Source organism: Larus michahellis, chromosome 10 (assembly GCF_964199755.1).
Source record: "Larus michahellis chromosome 10, bLarMic1.1, whole genome shotgun sequence".
In the NCBI taxonomy this organism is placed as follows: Eukaryota; Metazoa; Chordata; class Aves; order Charadriiformes; family Laridae; genus Larus; species Larus michahellis.
The window spans coordinates 2,807,512-2,825,430 of record NC_133905.1 but is presented as its reverse complement, the minus strand read 5'-3'; the positions used below and the strand labels follow the sequence as shown (position 1 = coordinate 2,825,430).

General features: G+C 51.2%; 1 protein-coding gene across 1 annotated transcript in view; it reads right to left on the bottom strand.

Annotated features, from left to right (window-relative positions):
- The window catches only part of NCKIPSD (NCK interacting protein with SH3 domain), a 54,967-nt gene that overhangs the window by 28,065 nt on the left and 8,983 nt on the right, over window positions 1-17,919 (bottom strand). The window contains exons 2-3 of the mRNA XM_074602747.1: window positions 3,803-3,915; window positions 2,819-3,020 (exon numbers count right to left, since the gene is read on the bottom strand). Coding sequence (XP_074458848.1) covers window positions 2,819-3,020; window positions 3,803-3,915 — 315 coding nt within the window. The remainder of the gene's footprint in view (window positions 1-2,818; window positions 3,021-3,802; window positions 3,916-17,919) is intronic.

Below are 17,919 nucleotides of genomic sequence, written 5' to 3'. Positions count from 1 at the left end.
TCAATCCATCCCACATTGTTCTCTGGGTAAAACGCTATATGATACTTGCATTACAGCTTCAAAAATGATCCGTGCCGGTCCGAAAAGAGACCGCACAGCTGAGAGAGGCCAAGCGGATCAGGAGGGGTCTCTGCATCGCGTGGTTGGAAGGCTGGTCCCAAATCCGGAAAGCTCAGCTGTGCTAAAAGCAGAGCCCTCTCTGCGGAGCGCTGGAGCTAACAGCACGAGTCGGAGCCGCTTGGCACGGCACGGCCACGATTACAGAAGCAGTGGGATTTAGCAGACAGGCAGGCTCAGAGCTTAGAGAAGCAGCGTGACATTATTTGGAGACAGCTAGGGCTGGGCCATTCTGGAATATTTCCATGGCTTCATTAGCCATTCCAAATTTACCACGCAAGTTTAACACAGCTATTACGGACTAGTGCTTAAATTAATAGATGTACACCTAATGTTAGCCCAGAGCCCTGCCAACCTCATTTAGACGCCCACACACTGCAGTCCAAGCAGCGAGAACATGAAGCATCACACAAATTTCCCCGTGCTGGTGCCTGCCTGAGTCGCAAGGGGTAACCGATGGCCATCTCCTCCCTCCACCCCACATCCCAGCCACTGCATGGGGCCAGAAGGAGGATGTACAACACCAAACCCCACCAAGGGAAGGGGAGGGAAGGGGAGAACACATCCTCTGTCCAGCTGCCACGGGGAAGGTGACCACGCAGGAGTCCTTGCCTCAGAGATCCCTCCTGTCCAGAGGGGAGAAGAGGAGGGACATTGTCCAGGGTCCACAGAGAAACACCTACACACGTGTTAAAAGCCTTCCTTTCTCCAGGCCTCTACAAGAGGGCTCTGAACTTCCCCAAATCCATGGATTTTACACATGTGCTTCCCTTCCTTTTCCATTTTGCAGGGACTGCTAGCAGAGGCCCTGCTCCCGGCGCTGCTTGGGACAAGAGCTGACTCAACCAGAACACTCCCATCCCATTCCCAGCACAGACCACCACCACTCCTTCAACGCTAACTCCTGGGAATTATGCTAGTATAGTAGGAACCTTTAAACAAACAAACAAAAAAAAAAAACCCCTAACAAAACCCAAACAAACAAAAAAACCAAACAACAACCCCCCACCCACCACCTCCTCCAGGCAAACGCTGCCAAGCCAGACACACGGGTCTACAGCAGAGGCTTCTGGAGATGAGCACTACAAGCCCACTGAGCATTCACAGATGCAGCAGGCTGACTAAAATACTCCGAGAGCCCAACCTCCCCGCTCGGCAGCTGGTACATCACTGCCCCAGCTTCCCACCTCACGCTAGCTACGGAGGAGCTGACGAGAGGCCCAGCGTGGGTGCCACCAGCAAGTCCTTCAGTCAGTTCAGCCCTTGGGAAGCAAAGCCACCGACAGGAAATTTGCACTTCAAATTTTGCTGAAGTTTTCAGATGCAAACACTGAGCACACTCGAAAATCCAAAGGAGTGAAAAAGCAGGTCCCAAGACCTCTGCTTCTCCAGAGTTAGTGAGAAAGTTTAGGTTTCTGTAGGTCTCCCTTCGGGCAGCTGCACAACCAGTGGAAGAAAGCAATGCTGCTTCCTCCGCTTTCAAAGCACACAGGAACTCCCTCGACCGAGCTGTTAAAAGTCTCAAGGAGCCCTTTCAGCACAGGGCAAAGCTGGAAGCCCTTTGACTGCATCCTCAGTGCCACCCAGACAGAAACAGTTCTCTGTCAGGCGAGGAACCTGGCAAGTGACCAAACCGCAGACCAGATGAAGACGGGGAATCGGCAGGGAGAACGGGCCGCGAGGTGCTCCATTCGCTTAGCCCGTAACGCACGGGCTTGAGAACGCAGCTGGTTTGGCTGCCCAGAAAAGAAAATGAATACCGAGGAGAAAAAACGGGGTTTGTAGGGATTGCCGTGTTCTGCATGAGCCAGGTCTACCTTTCATCTCTGCAGACTCACAATTCTTCAAGCGTAAAACAAGCCTCATCTGCTAGGAGTGACAGCGTATCAGTACCTTATAAACACTGCCTCCAAACACTTATCCCAGACAGATGAAGAAAAACTACAGTGCACGTGTTCATCTGTAGGAGAAAAAAAATAAATATCTCCATGCTCATCCTTGCTCGGCGCCTTTAGCCCTAACACCCAGCTATTCCCACACAGTGTAATCGGCCACATCATTCATCCCCAACAACCGCTGCATCCGTCCTGGGCTACTTCTTTGAAGCCTCGCTGGCGCCGCACAGTAACCTTGGAACTGTCTGACACTTGTGATAACAAAGAATCTGCTCTACATTATATTTCCTGCAATTTAGCTTTAATACGTCATGACAAGGAACATCCAGACAAAGCAGGATCTTTGGGTTTTTTGCGTTTTGAGTAGTAAAAATAGGCAGCCATAGCAGATACTTAAGGACCCAAGGTCTCCTGCAGATTTAACAAGGGGGAAACACAAAGCAGTGCTGAGTGCTCAGAGGGAGTTCTGCTGCACATGTCAAAACTGGTTTTGAAAGTATTCTCTGGGGAGCTTGCAACTCTTCCAGAAAGTTGTCAAGAGACAGTCGCTCAATCTAGAGAGGATCTCGCGTGTCTCCATGAAACCATGGGCCCTCAAGGATCACAAAAAGCACCACAAGTATAAATGGCAGAGGGACTGTTCCAGACTCCTTAGATAGAGACAGCATCAGTTTACACTGCAGTAATTCCAGGTAAGCAGCACAAACACTTGATTTGTGACTTCAGCTGCAAAGGTGTTTTAATGAACAGGAGAGTGATGTCATATCACCAAAGGGGGAAGCTAGAAAGCGTCCAGCCTCTGTTACCTGATAGGGACCTTCATCCTCCTCCTCGAACTCGGTGTTTGGAAGACTGTGATGTCTCTCGTATCCCGTCCGGCAGACCCCGTTGGGCTGCCGTGCCACATCCAGGTGGTGATCGCTGGAGGACTGTGTCATAACCATCCCCTGCGGGGTGGGAGAGTGACCTTTGCGGGACACGGTCTCCTTCCGATGATGGATTAGTTTTCTGAAACGGAGTGATAACGTCAGGAACAGCAAAGCTAAAGGAAGGGAGTGACTGTGCTGCAGCATATAAATGATATATTTAAATGATTTATTGCATTTGGGCTATATATACCAAAATGGGTTACGTTACTCTGAATTCCAACTCCAGTTTCATTAACAACTAAGGAAGCACTTCTGGGGGAGGAAGGAAGAGGCCTTGCAAGAGCCCATGATTTATTCATCAGCTCGCTGGAGAAAAATGCCTCTTCCTCGAGGGAGAATCACATATTGCATTGCAAGCTTCAGAAACTGCCTGCACTTTAGAATCACTGTTCAGCTGAGATTAAACCAGCGTGCCTCGGCGCAGAATGTGAGGTGTCAGAGAAAAACAAAAATTCTCCTCACAAGCAATTACTGAGAACATACTAAGGACCTCGTGCCACATGCCAACAACCTCTACGATTCCCAGCTGATAAAGAGGAAAAAATGCATTTGGAGAGGTTCTGGATTTCTCCTTTAAGCCTACAGGGTGGCTGAGAGTCCCCTCCTCTTTACACGCACGGGGACAGAGGGGGAGACCGAAGCACCGCTTTGCGGGACACGGTTGACAGGAGGAGCAGCACCAGCCAGCTCAAACACGGGGAAGCTCTCTGAGCACATCGGCACTCTGCAGCACAGGGACTGAACTCAACCATGTCCAACTTCATCCCCAAGAATTAAAAAAAAAAAAAAAAAAAAAGACACCAGCACCACACACTGACCACCCTCCACCTGCCAGCTCTCCCAGACGCCCGTCGTACTTACTGGAGGACATCTCTCTGCTCCAGGTTGTACTTTCCCCCATTCTTCATGGCCGCGTTGTGCACAGCCTCGATAGCACGGTCAATAGACTGGAGAACCACATCTTGCTCCAGCACCTGAGAAACACAACATCCCACACGTTACTGTGCTGCTTCAACTGCGGTTCTTCTGCAGCAGAGCCCCCAGTACGGGAAACCCACGTAGCAGGAACCGCACGAGCCACATGGCCAACAAAGAGCTCCCAGAACTCCATCTTAGCACCATCTCACTTTTCCCTCCTCCCTCCAAAGGAAACTTTTGAAGCCGTACTTCAAACTGAGTGTGCCCTTTCAAGGTTTATGGTTGGAAAACAAAGTCGCTGCTGCGAGCACCAAAGTCCAGCGATCATGACAGGAACATGGGGCAGAGCTTCAGGACCACGCAGCAGCCCGGAACATTCAGCCTGATGCAGGGAGGTTTCGAGATCCCACTGCAAAGCCCAGCTTATCCCAAGCTCAATTCTTTCTGCTCTCGCTGCCCTGCTACGGGCCAAATACACAGTTGTGAATGTTACAGACCAAGTCAAAATCTGGCGGCCTTCACAGTCTGTTGGCTCTGGGTTCACGTTTTTACTTGCTTTTTTTCCTTGATGGTTTTTATACTTGTTTTGCAACTTGGAGCGCCTTTTCCAAATCTCCACCCAAACTGTCATGGCAACATTTATTCCTCCTGCCAGCCAGTTTAGGACTGGTTACTGCAGCTGAAATAAACACCAGCCTTAGAGCAAGAAATACCAAAGCTCATCATTCCCCGGGGCTTCGGCAGGAGGCTGGGAGAGCTGTGGCGGAGGGAAGGCAAAGCAGGTTTCCACACTTGGGACATTCTTCAAGGCTTTGTTTATCAACAGTTGACTCGCCTTCGGAAGAAAAGACCTACAGGACTAAAGCTAAAGGCAAAGGACGTGCTACCGAGTCTTTGCCCTGGGTCCAACAGACCTACAGGTCTGCACCATCCCTTCGGTACCACCACCGGCAGCCGCAGCCCGAGCAGGCGGCGGGGAGGGAGGGGGCAGGAGATAAGGGCAACGCTTGGACTCCAGCGCTCACTGCAGCTGTTTGAAGGCTAAAACCCCCCTTCATCTTCCCTTGCTTTGCCCCCTCCCTGCATCACAGCAACCATTTCTCCAGCCAAGGAGCGGCTGGAATCTCATCAAGAATGCACCTTAATTGGCCTTAGGGGGCTGCCGAGCAGCAGAAGGCAAGCCCTCCCCGCCGGGGCCGAAAGTACCTGCCTCCATAGCACTGGCATGCAGTTTTCTGATAACACGCTATGTATTATTTATATCCTGATTAATTACTAAACCAAATGTGAATTAACAGCAACTGCAGACTGTGGGGGGAAGAAAACCCAACCTCTAAACAAGGTGGGGATGAGAGGCCCCTTCTGCCATGCTCAGCTTTGAAAAAGAAAAATTTAGGAGGTTTTCTTGTTGGTTTGTTTTCCCAAGAAAGAGAGAGAGTGAAGAAAGCAACTGGGGAGAACTTTAAAAAAATAAAAGCTGGTGTGTTAAAATACATCTGCCAAATTTGTTGAAGTATCAGATCAAAGACAAAACCAACACTCAGAACGCAGCTTTGGCACGAAGCCCCCAAGCAGCCCCGTATGACCCAGGGAGCGTTTCACCACCTCTAACTACAGATCTAAGTAAGGAAGTGGAGCAAAGCTCACTTGAACGCGTTTAAAGGAGAATTGGAAGGAACGGCAAGTTATCTCAGAGAATGTGCCTAATTTTCTGCGAAGATAAGGGAAAATTACAGCAAGCTGCACGTTTCCTCTAGGGAAGGGGAGCAGCGCAGAAGTCTCCAGCGCTCCAGAATGGGAGTGCCCGTGCTGCTGCGAGCACTGGAGACCCCTGCCCCCTGCACAGCCTGCCCGCCTTCATGCTGCTCCCACCCCAAAATTCAACACAGCTCCTGCTACAGCCTCTGAACGCCCGCCGTGGTGTACTCCCTGGTCCCCCACATCCACCACCACCCCCTCCAAACCCCCTCCACGAGGGGCACCCCTTCGCGCTGCCTTCTCCCACCTTCACCCGTGTGGGTTTCCACCTCTCTCAGTCTGATCTTCCCAGGGAAGATGGCAGCACAGAGCGCTGGATCCTGCGGAAGGGCTCGGCGTCTCTGCCCTCTTCCAGAGAGCACATCGACACCTTCCACAGCCCACAGGAATCCACAGACTGGAGCCACGACTCGCTGCGCGATGCCATTTGTCATGGAGAGGGCGCTTCTTTTCTGATAAAACATGGCATTTTCACACTAATGCAGCAGCGCTGTGACAACCGGCTTTTAGCTGCTGTGCTCTTTCCTTTGTTTCTGCTCCCAAACCCTCTATTAGCAGGGCCCTGTCAAAAGGGCTGGAATAAAAAAAAAGGCAGCAATAACTTGCCACTTGCACTTTATGACATTGTTGATGCTGCTCGTAAATCATCTCCTCCTCCCTTGGGTCTTCAGCACAGGGGCCGCCTCGCATTCGGGGTTTGTAGGACACCCAGCATTGGGGACCCCCTGCACTATAGTCGTAAACTTAAAAAATAGAAATCGGTATTGTGGATAAATCATGTGATTAGAAGGGACCGGCACACTTCCTGGGCTAACCAAAATGGCATTGCTTTGTTTGAAGAGGATGGACAAAAAAGCACGATGCAGTTAAAAGGAGCGTGGATTGTGCGGGGGTGAAAGTCAGGTTTGCCGCTGTCTCACCTACAATCGCCTTCTCCCTAGGACTCGAGGGATGAGCAATTCGGGATAACGCACGTGCCTCGCCGTTCTCCCCATGCAGTTTAGGGAGACCAGTCACTCCGCAGTGCTGGCAGGGTGTTCCTGCCTGCATCCAGCACCTGCTCCCGAGGATGCTCCCGAGGATGCAGGCAGGCAGAGACCCTGAGCAGCAGGGCCAGGCGGCGCCTGTCCCCACCTCCTCACACAGCGGGGGGCAATCCTGGACGCACAGGGCTCTACGGCCTGGAAGAGAGAGGTCACAAACCGGCACCACAGAAACGGAGCAGAGCCTTTGAGCTCAGGCGGGAGAGATCGGCGCTCAGCAGCCCACTCTCGCCCCCACAGGGCCCCGAGCTCAGATCCAGCCCCTACCCCCTCCCACGTTCCAGGATACGGAGATGAAACCCTGCTCATCGCAGACTAAGCTACAGCTCACACGGATGCAGGGGAGTGCATGGAAAGGGCATGGCTGTATGGCGTGTTGTCAGAGGAGATGTACCACGTAAAGCCCAGGAATCCAGCTGGATTTTTACTGAAGCTGTGCCGATAACCGCAGGGGTGGGGGCTGGCAGAGCCCCGAGCGGCTGCTGCAGCGCGCTAGCTCTTACCGACATCCTTCACCAGTGGCACAGCCATGCCAGCGTCTCCTGGACGGCGGAGAAGGCGGCAGGGACGGTGCAGTGACGGTGGTGGAAGGCGGCGGCTCTGCGTGCCCAGCCTGAGGCGGCGAGCGCTGGGGTCTCCTCGGTCGGCGTGGGGTGGCACAGCTACCAGGAGGTGGCCGAGAGGCATCATCAATAGGACACCACCTTCTGCCCAACGTACGGTGAAAACAGAGGGGTGTTCTGGCACATTCACGTGGCATCTCACACCACAAAGGAGTGACCGCCACTCCCTCTATCAGATATTTCTGGTTTCATCAAATAAAACGCTGCAGCAGAGAAATGCTGGGCTCTATAAACAGCCTGTCACGACCAGCCTGGCTACACGGAGAGGCAGGGGAAGAGCAGAGCGGTGACCCCTGACGATCACTGGCTAGTCTGGCTGATGGGGTGCTGGATCAGAGACAGGCCGGCACCCTGCAGGCGAGCTGCCCTGCGGGAGCAAGTTACAGCTCAATTAGAGCCACGAATACCAGCCAGGAAACAGAATTTCTTCTTTTCTAGCCCAGCATAGGAGAATCACAGAAGCATCAATAAATCATTACTTCCTCTCTCCTCGCTAATAACACGAGCAAACAAAGGGTTTCCCCAGAGCCCGCTGCCAATTTCCTCCTGCCCCCATTCACAGGAGGGGGCTCCGCACCTGACGGAGGGCAGAGCCAGACCTCAGCACTGCCCTGGGGGGCTCTGCATGGCCCCCCTCTTCCCGAGGCAGGCGGGGTAGGATGCCCTTCCCAAGGCCAAAGCCAGGCTTTCGAAAAGCATCCTGCCAGGGCGTCTCGGGGGTAGCACAGCATGGCTGTGCACGGGCAGGGATGCATTTGCCCCCGTGGCTCCCATTGCTCCCATCCTCACTGCCCCGGGAGCAGCCTCCCCAAAGACGGCGCGACCTCCACTCCTGCTCCCCCGGGGCTATTGACAACGTCACCTCCCTCCCTCTCCATTTTGATTCCTTCCACACGTACCGCCGGTGTTTTTTTAAATGCACTCACACAGAAGAACTTGCTCAACAGTCTAGAATAATCATACCTTTCAGAAAAGCATTTTCTAGACAAACAGGCTGACAGCTGCATCAGCCCCGACAGGCTGAGCCACCCTGCGTGCGCGAGACTCCCACATTTATGAAAGTGGCCCATTAACGTACGGCAGCCTTTTCTTTGCCTCTGCAGGGGGCTGATCCAAGAAAACATGACTTTTTTTTTTTTTTTTTTCCTCCTGCCTCCCCAGTTTTCAGTGATCAAAGGCGTTTGCTCTCCTGGGCGTGCGGGAATCGGTGCCCTCGTTCTTGCGGCTGCTGTTGCAGCCACAGGGGTGCCCAGGCAGGGCTGCTGATTTTCACCCTCGGGCCATTGCTCTCACAACACCACCACAAAAGACAGACAAAGTTTTGTCTCCAGTGACAGCTCAGTTCTCCACGCAGCTGCACTGACACCGGCCACTGCCGAAATTAGGGTATTTATCCTGCTGGCTTGCACAGGCTGGCTCTTTGTTACTCAAGTCAGAGACAAACGCCACCTCTTAGGTCACACGCCATTCGTCCCCAGTCACCGCCAACCGTCTGCGGGCTGTATTCCTTCCAGATTTAAATGACCGCTGCGGCAATTTACAAAAATCAACCAGCCTTTGTCTCTGGCAGCGCGGAGTACCAGATACGGGTTCCTCCTCCTGAACCACACGGCTCAAACAAATGGGCTGAGTCTGGGGTTCTGCATCGCTGTGGGAAATTCAGCTCCTTCCTCCTTTTTGCCGCCCCAATCAGAATTTTTTACTCCCCAGGCTGTTGCCTAAGAGCTGTGCATTAACTTATTCTTGTCGACAAGAAGATATTGTGCCTTGCGGCACTTAAAAATGCGTGATAAAAATGCAAGTGAAACAATGGGCAACTGTCCTGGTTATTGAGCAAATAAGATAAGAAAAGCTCCAAACAAACCTGCAGCATCTCTGACTTGCTAGCGAGCGAACAAAGACACGGCTGAGCTCTTCTGACAAAGAGGCAGCCCAGAAACAGATCTGGAATTCCTGCTGATATGCTACGGTGGGTTTCTAACAGATCGGTGTTTTTCCGCGGTGTGCTGGCAGCAGCCGCTCGAGCGGACAGCCTGCGCCAATGAGAAATGAAGAGAAAGGAAAGCCGGGGAAAGGGCTTAAGTTGTGCAAATCGTGCTAACGCAAAAGCCAGAGCTCCTGGCGAAAGAGACAGACCAACTAGGGACAGTACGGGCACGAGCGGCATTCGGAACAAACCAAACCCTGAAGGCAGCAGAGAGATGCACGGCAACCAGACTTCAAACGATTCCTCTCCTGGGAGCAGAGAGAAGGGCGCAGAGACACGCGAGGAACAACGAAACGCATGCAACCCACCACTGCACGCTTGTACTTCCCGAGGTGGAAACGCTCCGTCCTGGGTCTCTCCAGCCACGCTCAGACCCCGTCTACTGGCCAGGATGATCAGAATCGGCCACCGATTCCTTCCCCTCGCAATTCTGCGCCCTCCAGTAACCAGAACATGTCCGTTCAGCCAAAACATGGCTAAGAGGATAAAAGCAGAGACAGAAGTTTTAAAAATAAAGCACTCACACATACTTACATATCTTGCTGGTCTCTGCTGCCTTAATTCTTACTCCTCTCGATGCTCCAGGGGACTTCTCTGGCTCAGCCTGTCCCAGGCGAAGAGCCGCCAGACAACAGAGCTGCCCCTCTCTTCAGGGTTTACCCGTTCAGCATCCTTTTGGCACATAATTGCCGAGCCAAGTCAATATCAGACTTGCATCTGTGCAGCAGAAACGTATGTTTCTACTTCCATTTGTGTGTGTATAGTTTGTATACACACACATATATATATATCAGAGTTACAAATATATTATATTTCAGCTACACTGAAAAAGAAAACTGCAAACAAACTCTACTTTGATGAAAGCTCATGATTATGAGCCAGGAGAGATCAAGGTGGAAGGAACGATGCTGCGGTGAAGGTCTAGCAGTCGTTCTAGGACTTTTGACGTATTAGCATTAGAAGTTGCAAAAAAAAAACCAAACCCAACAATGCGAATCTTTGCACAGTCTTCAGCTTGGTAGCCCAAAAAACCGCTACAGATGCCCTTTGCTCATTGAGATTCAGTCCTAGATCAACTGCGTGCAATTAGCACAGGTGCTTAAGAAAGCCCTTATATTAAGTATGATAAAAACGCAACTAACTTCTAACTTCCCAGCGTGCTGGGCAGACTACAAGGTTCTAGTCTCAGCCCATCTTCGTTTTGACTGAATCGGCAAAGACGCGGATGTGGGCTGAAGACTCAGCCGCAGAAACACTCTTTGCGGTTCACCAGGTTTGCCAAGCGCCGCCAGGACAAGGACAGAGCCCAGAGGAAGCAATGAGCCTGGGAAACCACGCAAGTTCTGGCTCCTCTTCTGGCATTCAAGGAGGAAGGTTCAGTTTTCCCCCAAAATCTATTTCCATAGCAGAGATTGTAGCAAAACGTTGGAAAGGGGACAGGTATATGAGAGGCACAGGACCAATATATTCAAATTTCTGCCACGTTCAAGAGAACTCTCCCCCTCCCACTCACCTCTGCACTGGAGCACGTTTCCAGCATGTGAGGATCAAGTAAGTGAAGTCTCCAGGGGTCAAGCAGGAAAAACTGCAAGTAAGTTGGCAATTCAACTGATGGCAAAGACAGATGCAAGAGAAGAGCACGCAGGTACCTGTTAACTGACAGAGACTTTCCTCCCGCATGCCACAGACCGGCACCGATTTCACAGCATGCAGTTACGTGTTTGAGAAAGCGGTAATAACTCGCGATTCATCTTGCAAGGGAATTTATGATTTATCGGCTTTTCTTCCAAAATCCCCTCTCTCCCGTGACCAACCTTCCGGCAAGGGACAGAAGGCAGCAAGCTGTACATGATGCTCATTGGGCATAATCACCGTGTTGCCCAAACCCAAAACGATGGACAAATTGTAAAGTACGTCTTATTGACTTAACAAGAAAGGGGAGACTGGAAAAGAAAACTGACCTGCCATCTCGGCCCCAGTGAATATGGGAAAGCAGACCTGGCGGTGGGCAGGGGCGTACAGCCCAGGGATGCGAGAGAAGGGACACAGCGGGCGGACAGGTCACCGTCCAAGGGAGAGGAGAACCTGAGGGCTTGGGCATGAACGATTCGAGTCTGCCACGCAGAGAACAAGCACAGCTTTCTGGTACCCGCTGTATGAACGGCCATATGTGCTTTATTAAAGCCACTAATGAGGGAAAAGAGCTTCCATCCTCACAGGGCAAACACAGGAAAATCATCAGCTAGTTTTATTCCTGGACAGATGTAAATTGTACAAAATTGTAAACCAGACACAAATCCCCGGGATGTTTTTAGCAGCGCCGGGATCAGAGCTGCCGGGCCCGGCAGAGCCACTGCTCCTTCCTGCAAAGCTGTTGCAGCGAGGATGAAAACCTGCCTTGCATTACCGTGAGCAAGCCTTGGAAAGCTCTCCCCAAACAAAGATGACTCCAGTCAGAAGGATCAAAGGCAGCTCGCTTGCTGCAGGATCAGTTAGCAGCCTGGCTAGAAAATAATTCTCCTGCGTCCCGGACTTTGCATGCGGAGCAAATGCTGCCTCTTCTGCCATAAAGGGATGCAGCTCCCCCTGCACACCCCAAAAATAAAAAGACAGACAGCAGGGCAGGATCAGAAACCACATTAACTCAAGACAGAAAACCCAGCGTTTTCCTCTCTAATGAGCATTTCTCTTCAAGTTACTTGAGCATCCTACCCGAAATGCAGTTTATCACAGTGATGTGATCCGATCGTATCTGCGACCCACTCTGAAACGCAATGACCTCCAAAGCACCATATGGAAAAGCCCAAGCATTCGCTACCAGAAGTAGAATTGCTCCAAGCAACTGAGGAGTAACAGCAGCCAGAAAGGCTGGGTTTATGCTGTCCTTCTGCTCAAAGAGAGTGGCTCCCCCTTCCCACGGAGCAAAGCTCATCCCAAGGCGGAGAGATCACTTACAAACAGTCCTTTTACCACCATCCCTTCACATAACTCCCAAGCACATCAGGTACACCAAGATCCTTGAGGACTTCTCCCGCTAATGGTGTTTCAGGCCAGGGACCCAAGAGAGCAAGCACACTTACAAAGTTTCTCCAAAGTAGGCGCCCAAAAAACCCCTCATTTCTATATAATGTTCCTATAATACAGATCTCACTGGCAACTTCTCTTCCATCCACAGCTCCCCCCTGGGTCATAGGCACAGGTATCTGAAATACCAGTACTAGGAAAGTCCTGGATACCCAACCAATCTCCTCCCCAGCATTTTCAGGCTGTGCAGACCCATTCCCACTGGGGCGGAGGAAACGCAGCTCCCCTGTGCTGGGCAGGTACTTCCCAACACGGAGATCCCAAACAAGTCTTCCACCCAAGCAGAACAACACGTCCGGTCCCAGCAGCCTCCCGCCGGCTGCCAGCAGCCTTCATGACTTTAACCCGGGCACGAAATACTCTTTAAGGGATTTTAAACAAGAAGTATGACAGCCGGGCTTCCGGCAAAAGACAACCCTCAAATGCTCGTTTGCTTTCAGGTGGGCCATTGTGAAGCCAACACAAGAAGGAACCCCTCCTTCTGGAAGACGACAGGCATCTCCCGCGCTCCCCTACCATGGATATTCCTAACTATATGTTTTGACACGATTAGAGTAGCGCTATCAAACAGGGGATGCTATTCACGCTTTTGGCTTATTAGTGCTATACACAAAAATTACATGAAGTTCGGTGTGCCGGCTAATTACAGCAAAGCCGTTTAAAGACTGTTGAGGGTGCAGGTGCAGGGCAGCAAGGGAAAGGGTGTCAGAGGGGCTGAAATACTCCACGCGGGCTGCGCTGTCAAGAGGTAGATCATGCTATTTGGCCATAGACAAAATACCCAAGTATGCCAACGTGCTTGCTGGGTGAGAGCTGCTCCTGCAAGCACGTTTATTGCTGGTAAAGCGGATGCTTCTGCTGAAGCAATCAGCACCCAGACGCTCAGCAAATTCAGGGAGTCACCACAATGGAGCTTTACTGGGACAACGATAAAGCTAATGCTAACTCACGCCCAAAAAGAAACAAAGACACTGCCGAGATCCGTAGGGGTATCTTACAACTGTTACGTGCACAATCATAAATACAGAGCCAAAAAAACCCACCCAGCAAATTGTGAACTAAAACCCCTGCAGCCCCCCGCGCTGCCGTCTGACTGGCAGGCAGTGGGAGGAGAGAGCACGCAACTTCTCTGTGCTGCAAAACTTAAACAGACCGAGAGTTTCCATTGACCTACAAAAGTACCTTGAGAATTGCAAGTTTAGCTATGTTTATCAGAGGAATGAGGCTAACTTGCTGTTATCTCCAGATTCAGTTCAAGAACAAATCCAGGCGTTTGTTTAGTGGGCTTTTTTGCCTTAAAAAAAAAGATTAGAGGGTTCAACTGGATTTGCTGACATTTCACCTATAAGAAGTAAGAGGTGGGTCACGGAAAAAAAGCAATTCATTAGTGTCCCACTCTATCTTCAGGGGAAAAAAGCCTGCTGCTCTAGCTGCAAGTTATAATCCCATCTCCTCTTGCAGCTTAGAGTGGCAGAGGCTCCTCAGAAACACGAAGAAATGGGAACAGGAGAGGAATGTCCTCTTAGGACATTGTGCTGCAGGCAGCAGAACAGCCATAATCCTGTTTTCCTCACTTCCTGAGGCAGCGAACAAAAAAGTGCATTTGTTGGACTGTTCACTTCTCATGCGCAAAACTTTCAGCCCAGCTCATGTGCCTTTTACAGTATTGATTTCTCACGTCCACCTCTTCGCGTGCCACGTTCACCTGTGTCAGCATCCACCTCGCTCAGAGGCATCGGCGAGAGCAAGTTGCCGCCTATCACGGAACCTTCCCAGCCCATCTCCAGCGGGACAAATCCCGCAGGAAAGGAGACAGCCAGGACTCAGCTCACCTCCACCCAACCCAGCTGATGGTCCCTCCATGGAGACAGTCCAGAGGAAGAACCTGCCGGTGCACGAGGGCACCATGGGGCAGAAGTGGTGTTGGAAGCTGCCTGACAGCAAGCAAACCACACAGTAGCCCTCAAGCTGTGCGGTTTGCACAACCCCTGCGCAGGCTGTTTCTCCCTCCCATCCCCTTCTCCCCTCACCAAACTCCTCCAGGTCAAGGCTGATCACTCTTCGCCACTCATAGCTCCCCACGGCCCAGCTACAAGAGGTTTGGGTGGTCCTCCACCCACAAGGCCAAAGATTGCCAACTGTGGTTTTGCTAGAAGACTTTTTTTTTCCCCCCTCAGCCATTAATAGCATTTAAAAGCTTTAAAAGTGACCAGCGCTCGATATCATTTTGAGATCTTAAGCTTCTGAATGACAGCTCAAGAATGCAGGCAGTTCACACGAGTTCACAGAATCACAGAAACTTCAGAGTTGGAAGGGACCTCTAGAGATCGTCTAGTCCAACTCCCCTGCTAGAGCAGGACTGCCCAGAGCACATCCCTCAGGGCTGCATCCAGGCGAGTCTTGAAAATCTCCAGAGAAGGGGACTCCACACCCTCCCTGGGCAGCCTGTTCCAGGGCTCTGTCACCCTCACTGTAAAGAGGTTTTTCCGTGTATTTGAACGGAACTTCCTACGTTCTACCTTGTGCCCATTGCCCCTCTTCCTGTCGCTGGGAACCAATGAAAAGAGTCCGGCACCATCCTCCTTAAACCCACCCTTTAGATACTCGTATGCCATAATAAGGTCCCCCCTCAGCCTTCTCTTCTCCAGGCTAAAGAGTCCCAGCTCTTTCAGCCTTTCCTCATAAGGGAGATGCTCCAGTCCCTCAATCATCTTAGTTGCCCTACGCTGGACCCGCTCCAGTAGTTCCCTGTCCCTCTTGAACTGGGGAGCCCAAAACTGGATGCAGTATTCCAGGTGTGGCCTCACCAGTGCAGAGTAGAGGGGGAGAATGACCTCCCTCGACCTACTGGCCACAGTCTTCCCTATGCAGCCCAGGATGCCGCTGGCCTTAAATTGAGTTCACACATGTGAAAGCCTCAGATGCCAGCCCGTATCACCGGGCAATGCTTCTAAGAGAGCCCCGGACACAGACAAGATGATGCTTCCCAAAACTGACTGCTGGAGGGGTTTCTTTCCATCCCTGATGTAAAGAATTACACTGCACAGGCCCCTTGACAAAGCCGCACAATTATTACAATGCTGCTGCTATCTCTTCTCATCAAGCTAATGGAAGACAGACACATGAAATCAATTCAAAAAAACAAATTAAAGGGGATGCATTTTTCAGTTTAAGTCAGTAAAGGCGATTCTGGGGCAGGCAAAAACTTCATTACTTGGAACCCAGCACTTCAAGGCACGCTGGGTTTTTAATGTCAAATGGAAAAAGACTTCAGCTACAAACACTTTGATTTGGCCCGGCTCAGGGAAATCCCTAAGCTTCTGCATTAAGTAGGTAATGAATTTTTATGAACACCGTTCTTACTCGAGGTACTGGATTTTCACGCAATTACTATTTTTACATGCCGAAAAACATGGGCTTCCCTGATACTTGAGCTTCTCCCCACATATTCCGCAGGGATAGCCGAGCCCGGGCACAGAGGGAAAGGGGCTGTGGACCTGCCTTCTGCTGGGTCACTCGGGTGCGGTTTGTGACCTGGGCATGGCACACTATGTTCAAACCATGGTGTCCTCTCCATCCCCTGCAAACACACACCATTTCCTCAGAAGAGGCGGGGGAAAAGGGCACCTTCAAGCAGGCTGGAAAACCATAGAATTCAATGAGTTTACCCAAAAAGGAATTGGCACCACATCAGACAGAGGCCACGGAGGTTTGCATTTGTCTGCTCAGTGGAGAGCTTCAGCTTGATCTCTTTAGGCAGCCATCTGGTTTTTGCAGGAGCTGCCACGGTTCACTCTACAACCACCACAGCACATGGACAAGCGCACTGAACTCGACTGACGGGGAGCCCTCCACCCTGAAAACCTGTCCACCGCCATCTCCATCTTCCATGTGTGAGCGGGTGAAAGCTCCCTGCGTGGTCCACCGAGGTTTTCTTCCCACCTCCAGAGGAGGAGGACGCAACTCAGAGGCCAAGGCAGGAGGAACTCGAGGGCAGCGGAGCTGGAGCAGGCGGCAGGAACAGCGGGAGATAACCCGACCACATTAGCAGCTGTGGATGTATCACGCCACACCCAAACCCTGTGGACAAGAAGTCAAGACCTTTTCAACAAGACATCATCCTGGCTTCCACGCAATCCTCCTTGTGGGCGAGTGTCTATTTTTGCAGCTCTTACCTCATCTTCTCCCTCATCCCTTTGTTTTTATTCAATTAAATAGAAGGTTCGGAGCTGGGGCCTGTCCTCACGTTCCCATACTACAAGGCACTGTCCCCACTTGGACTAGAAAAAACCCAAGAAATAATTAATAGCTATTACTTAGAAGAGATCTAATCTGAACTTCAAACCAGTGATTTAGCAAGAAGCGATCTACAGCCTGGAATTATCTAGCATACTTAGTTCAACAGCTTGGGTTTTTTTTTTTTTCCTCTTTAAATTAAACCTCTCGAGCAGCTGAACAAACTAAAACATCAGCCTATGGCACAGATGACAGGCACAAACATCACCATCTCATGGAAAGCCTTCACGCACACCACCACGGCCTCAGCAGGACAAGGGGACGAGGTGGCGTAGGTGGGACCCCACCAGCAGCGCAGCACGGATAGACACCTATTCAAAAGCACATCTCGCCAGCATGAAAAGTGGTCTGAGCCCGAGGAACGGGCTCACTACGCTTGCAGCTGTACCCGACGGACAGGAGGAAGAACACAGGCTTTGCAACTCAGTCATCAAGAAGCAAGCAGCTTCCAAGGAGGAAGGGCGTGACAACTTCTTCTAAGCAACTTCTTCTAAGCAACTAAGCAAACAAATAACCAGGAGAAACAAACCCATGAACTTCCCACCTCATCCTAAAAAACCCATGCTGCCAAAGTTTTACTTCCCCTTCTTGCTTAAGCCCCACGCTAAAAGAGGACAAGTATTAGTGCTTTGTTCCCCTGCAAGGAACACGAACAGCTCTGCCAAGTGAGCGCCGCAGCGCAGGGCGTGAATGCAGCGGAGCTGAAATGAAGCGAATGCTCCTCTCCTGCTGCAGAGGGTCTTGTCTTTGGGACAACTCTGTTAGCGTCAGCACAGCTTTGCCCAGAACAGTGCTCAACATCCCCACGGCAAGAAAGTGATGGGGGTGCAAAGGGGAGCGGAGAGAAACAGACGCAGCCATGAATCGTGTCCTCTGCTGCACTTCTCACATGACAAGCTTCAAAACATATTTGCTTAAAAAAAAATAAAATCAAAGGTTATGTCACGTGATAAACATCAAGACAAATTAGGCTTGACAAGTCCCTCCCATAAATGTCAAAGCTTTATTCGTGAGCCAGTGGCCAGGGAGGCAAAGCGATGCTCCTCCAGAACAAGGACCGGGACCCACCACAATTCCCGCTGCAACTCAGGACCAGAGGCAAGGCGGGCAGCCAGGGTCCATGGAAAGGATTTCCAGCGGACCTAAACCGACTGTCATTTCAAATGAGAATTTTTCCTCTAAATATAAGCATTTTGCAGCTCCAGACGCCAACTCATGGAAAAAGCACCAACTGGGGTCCTCCCATAGCGCTGGCTTCCACCACACTCC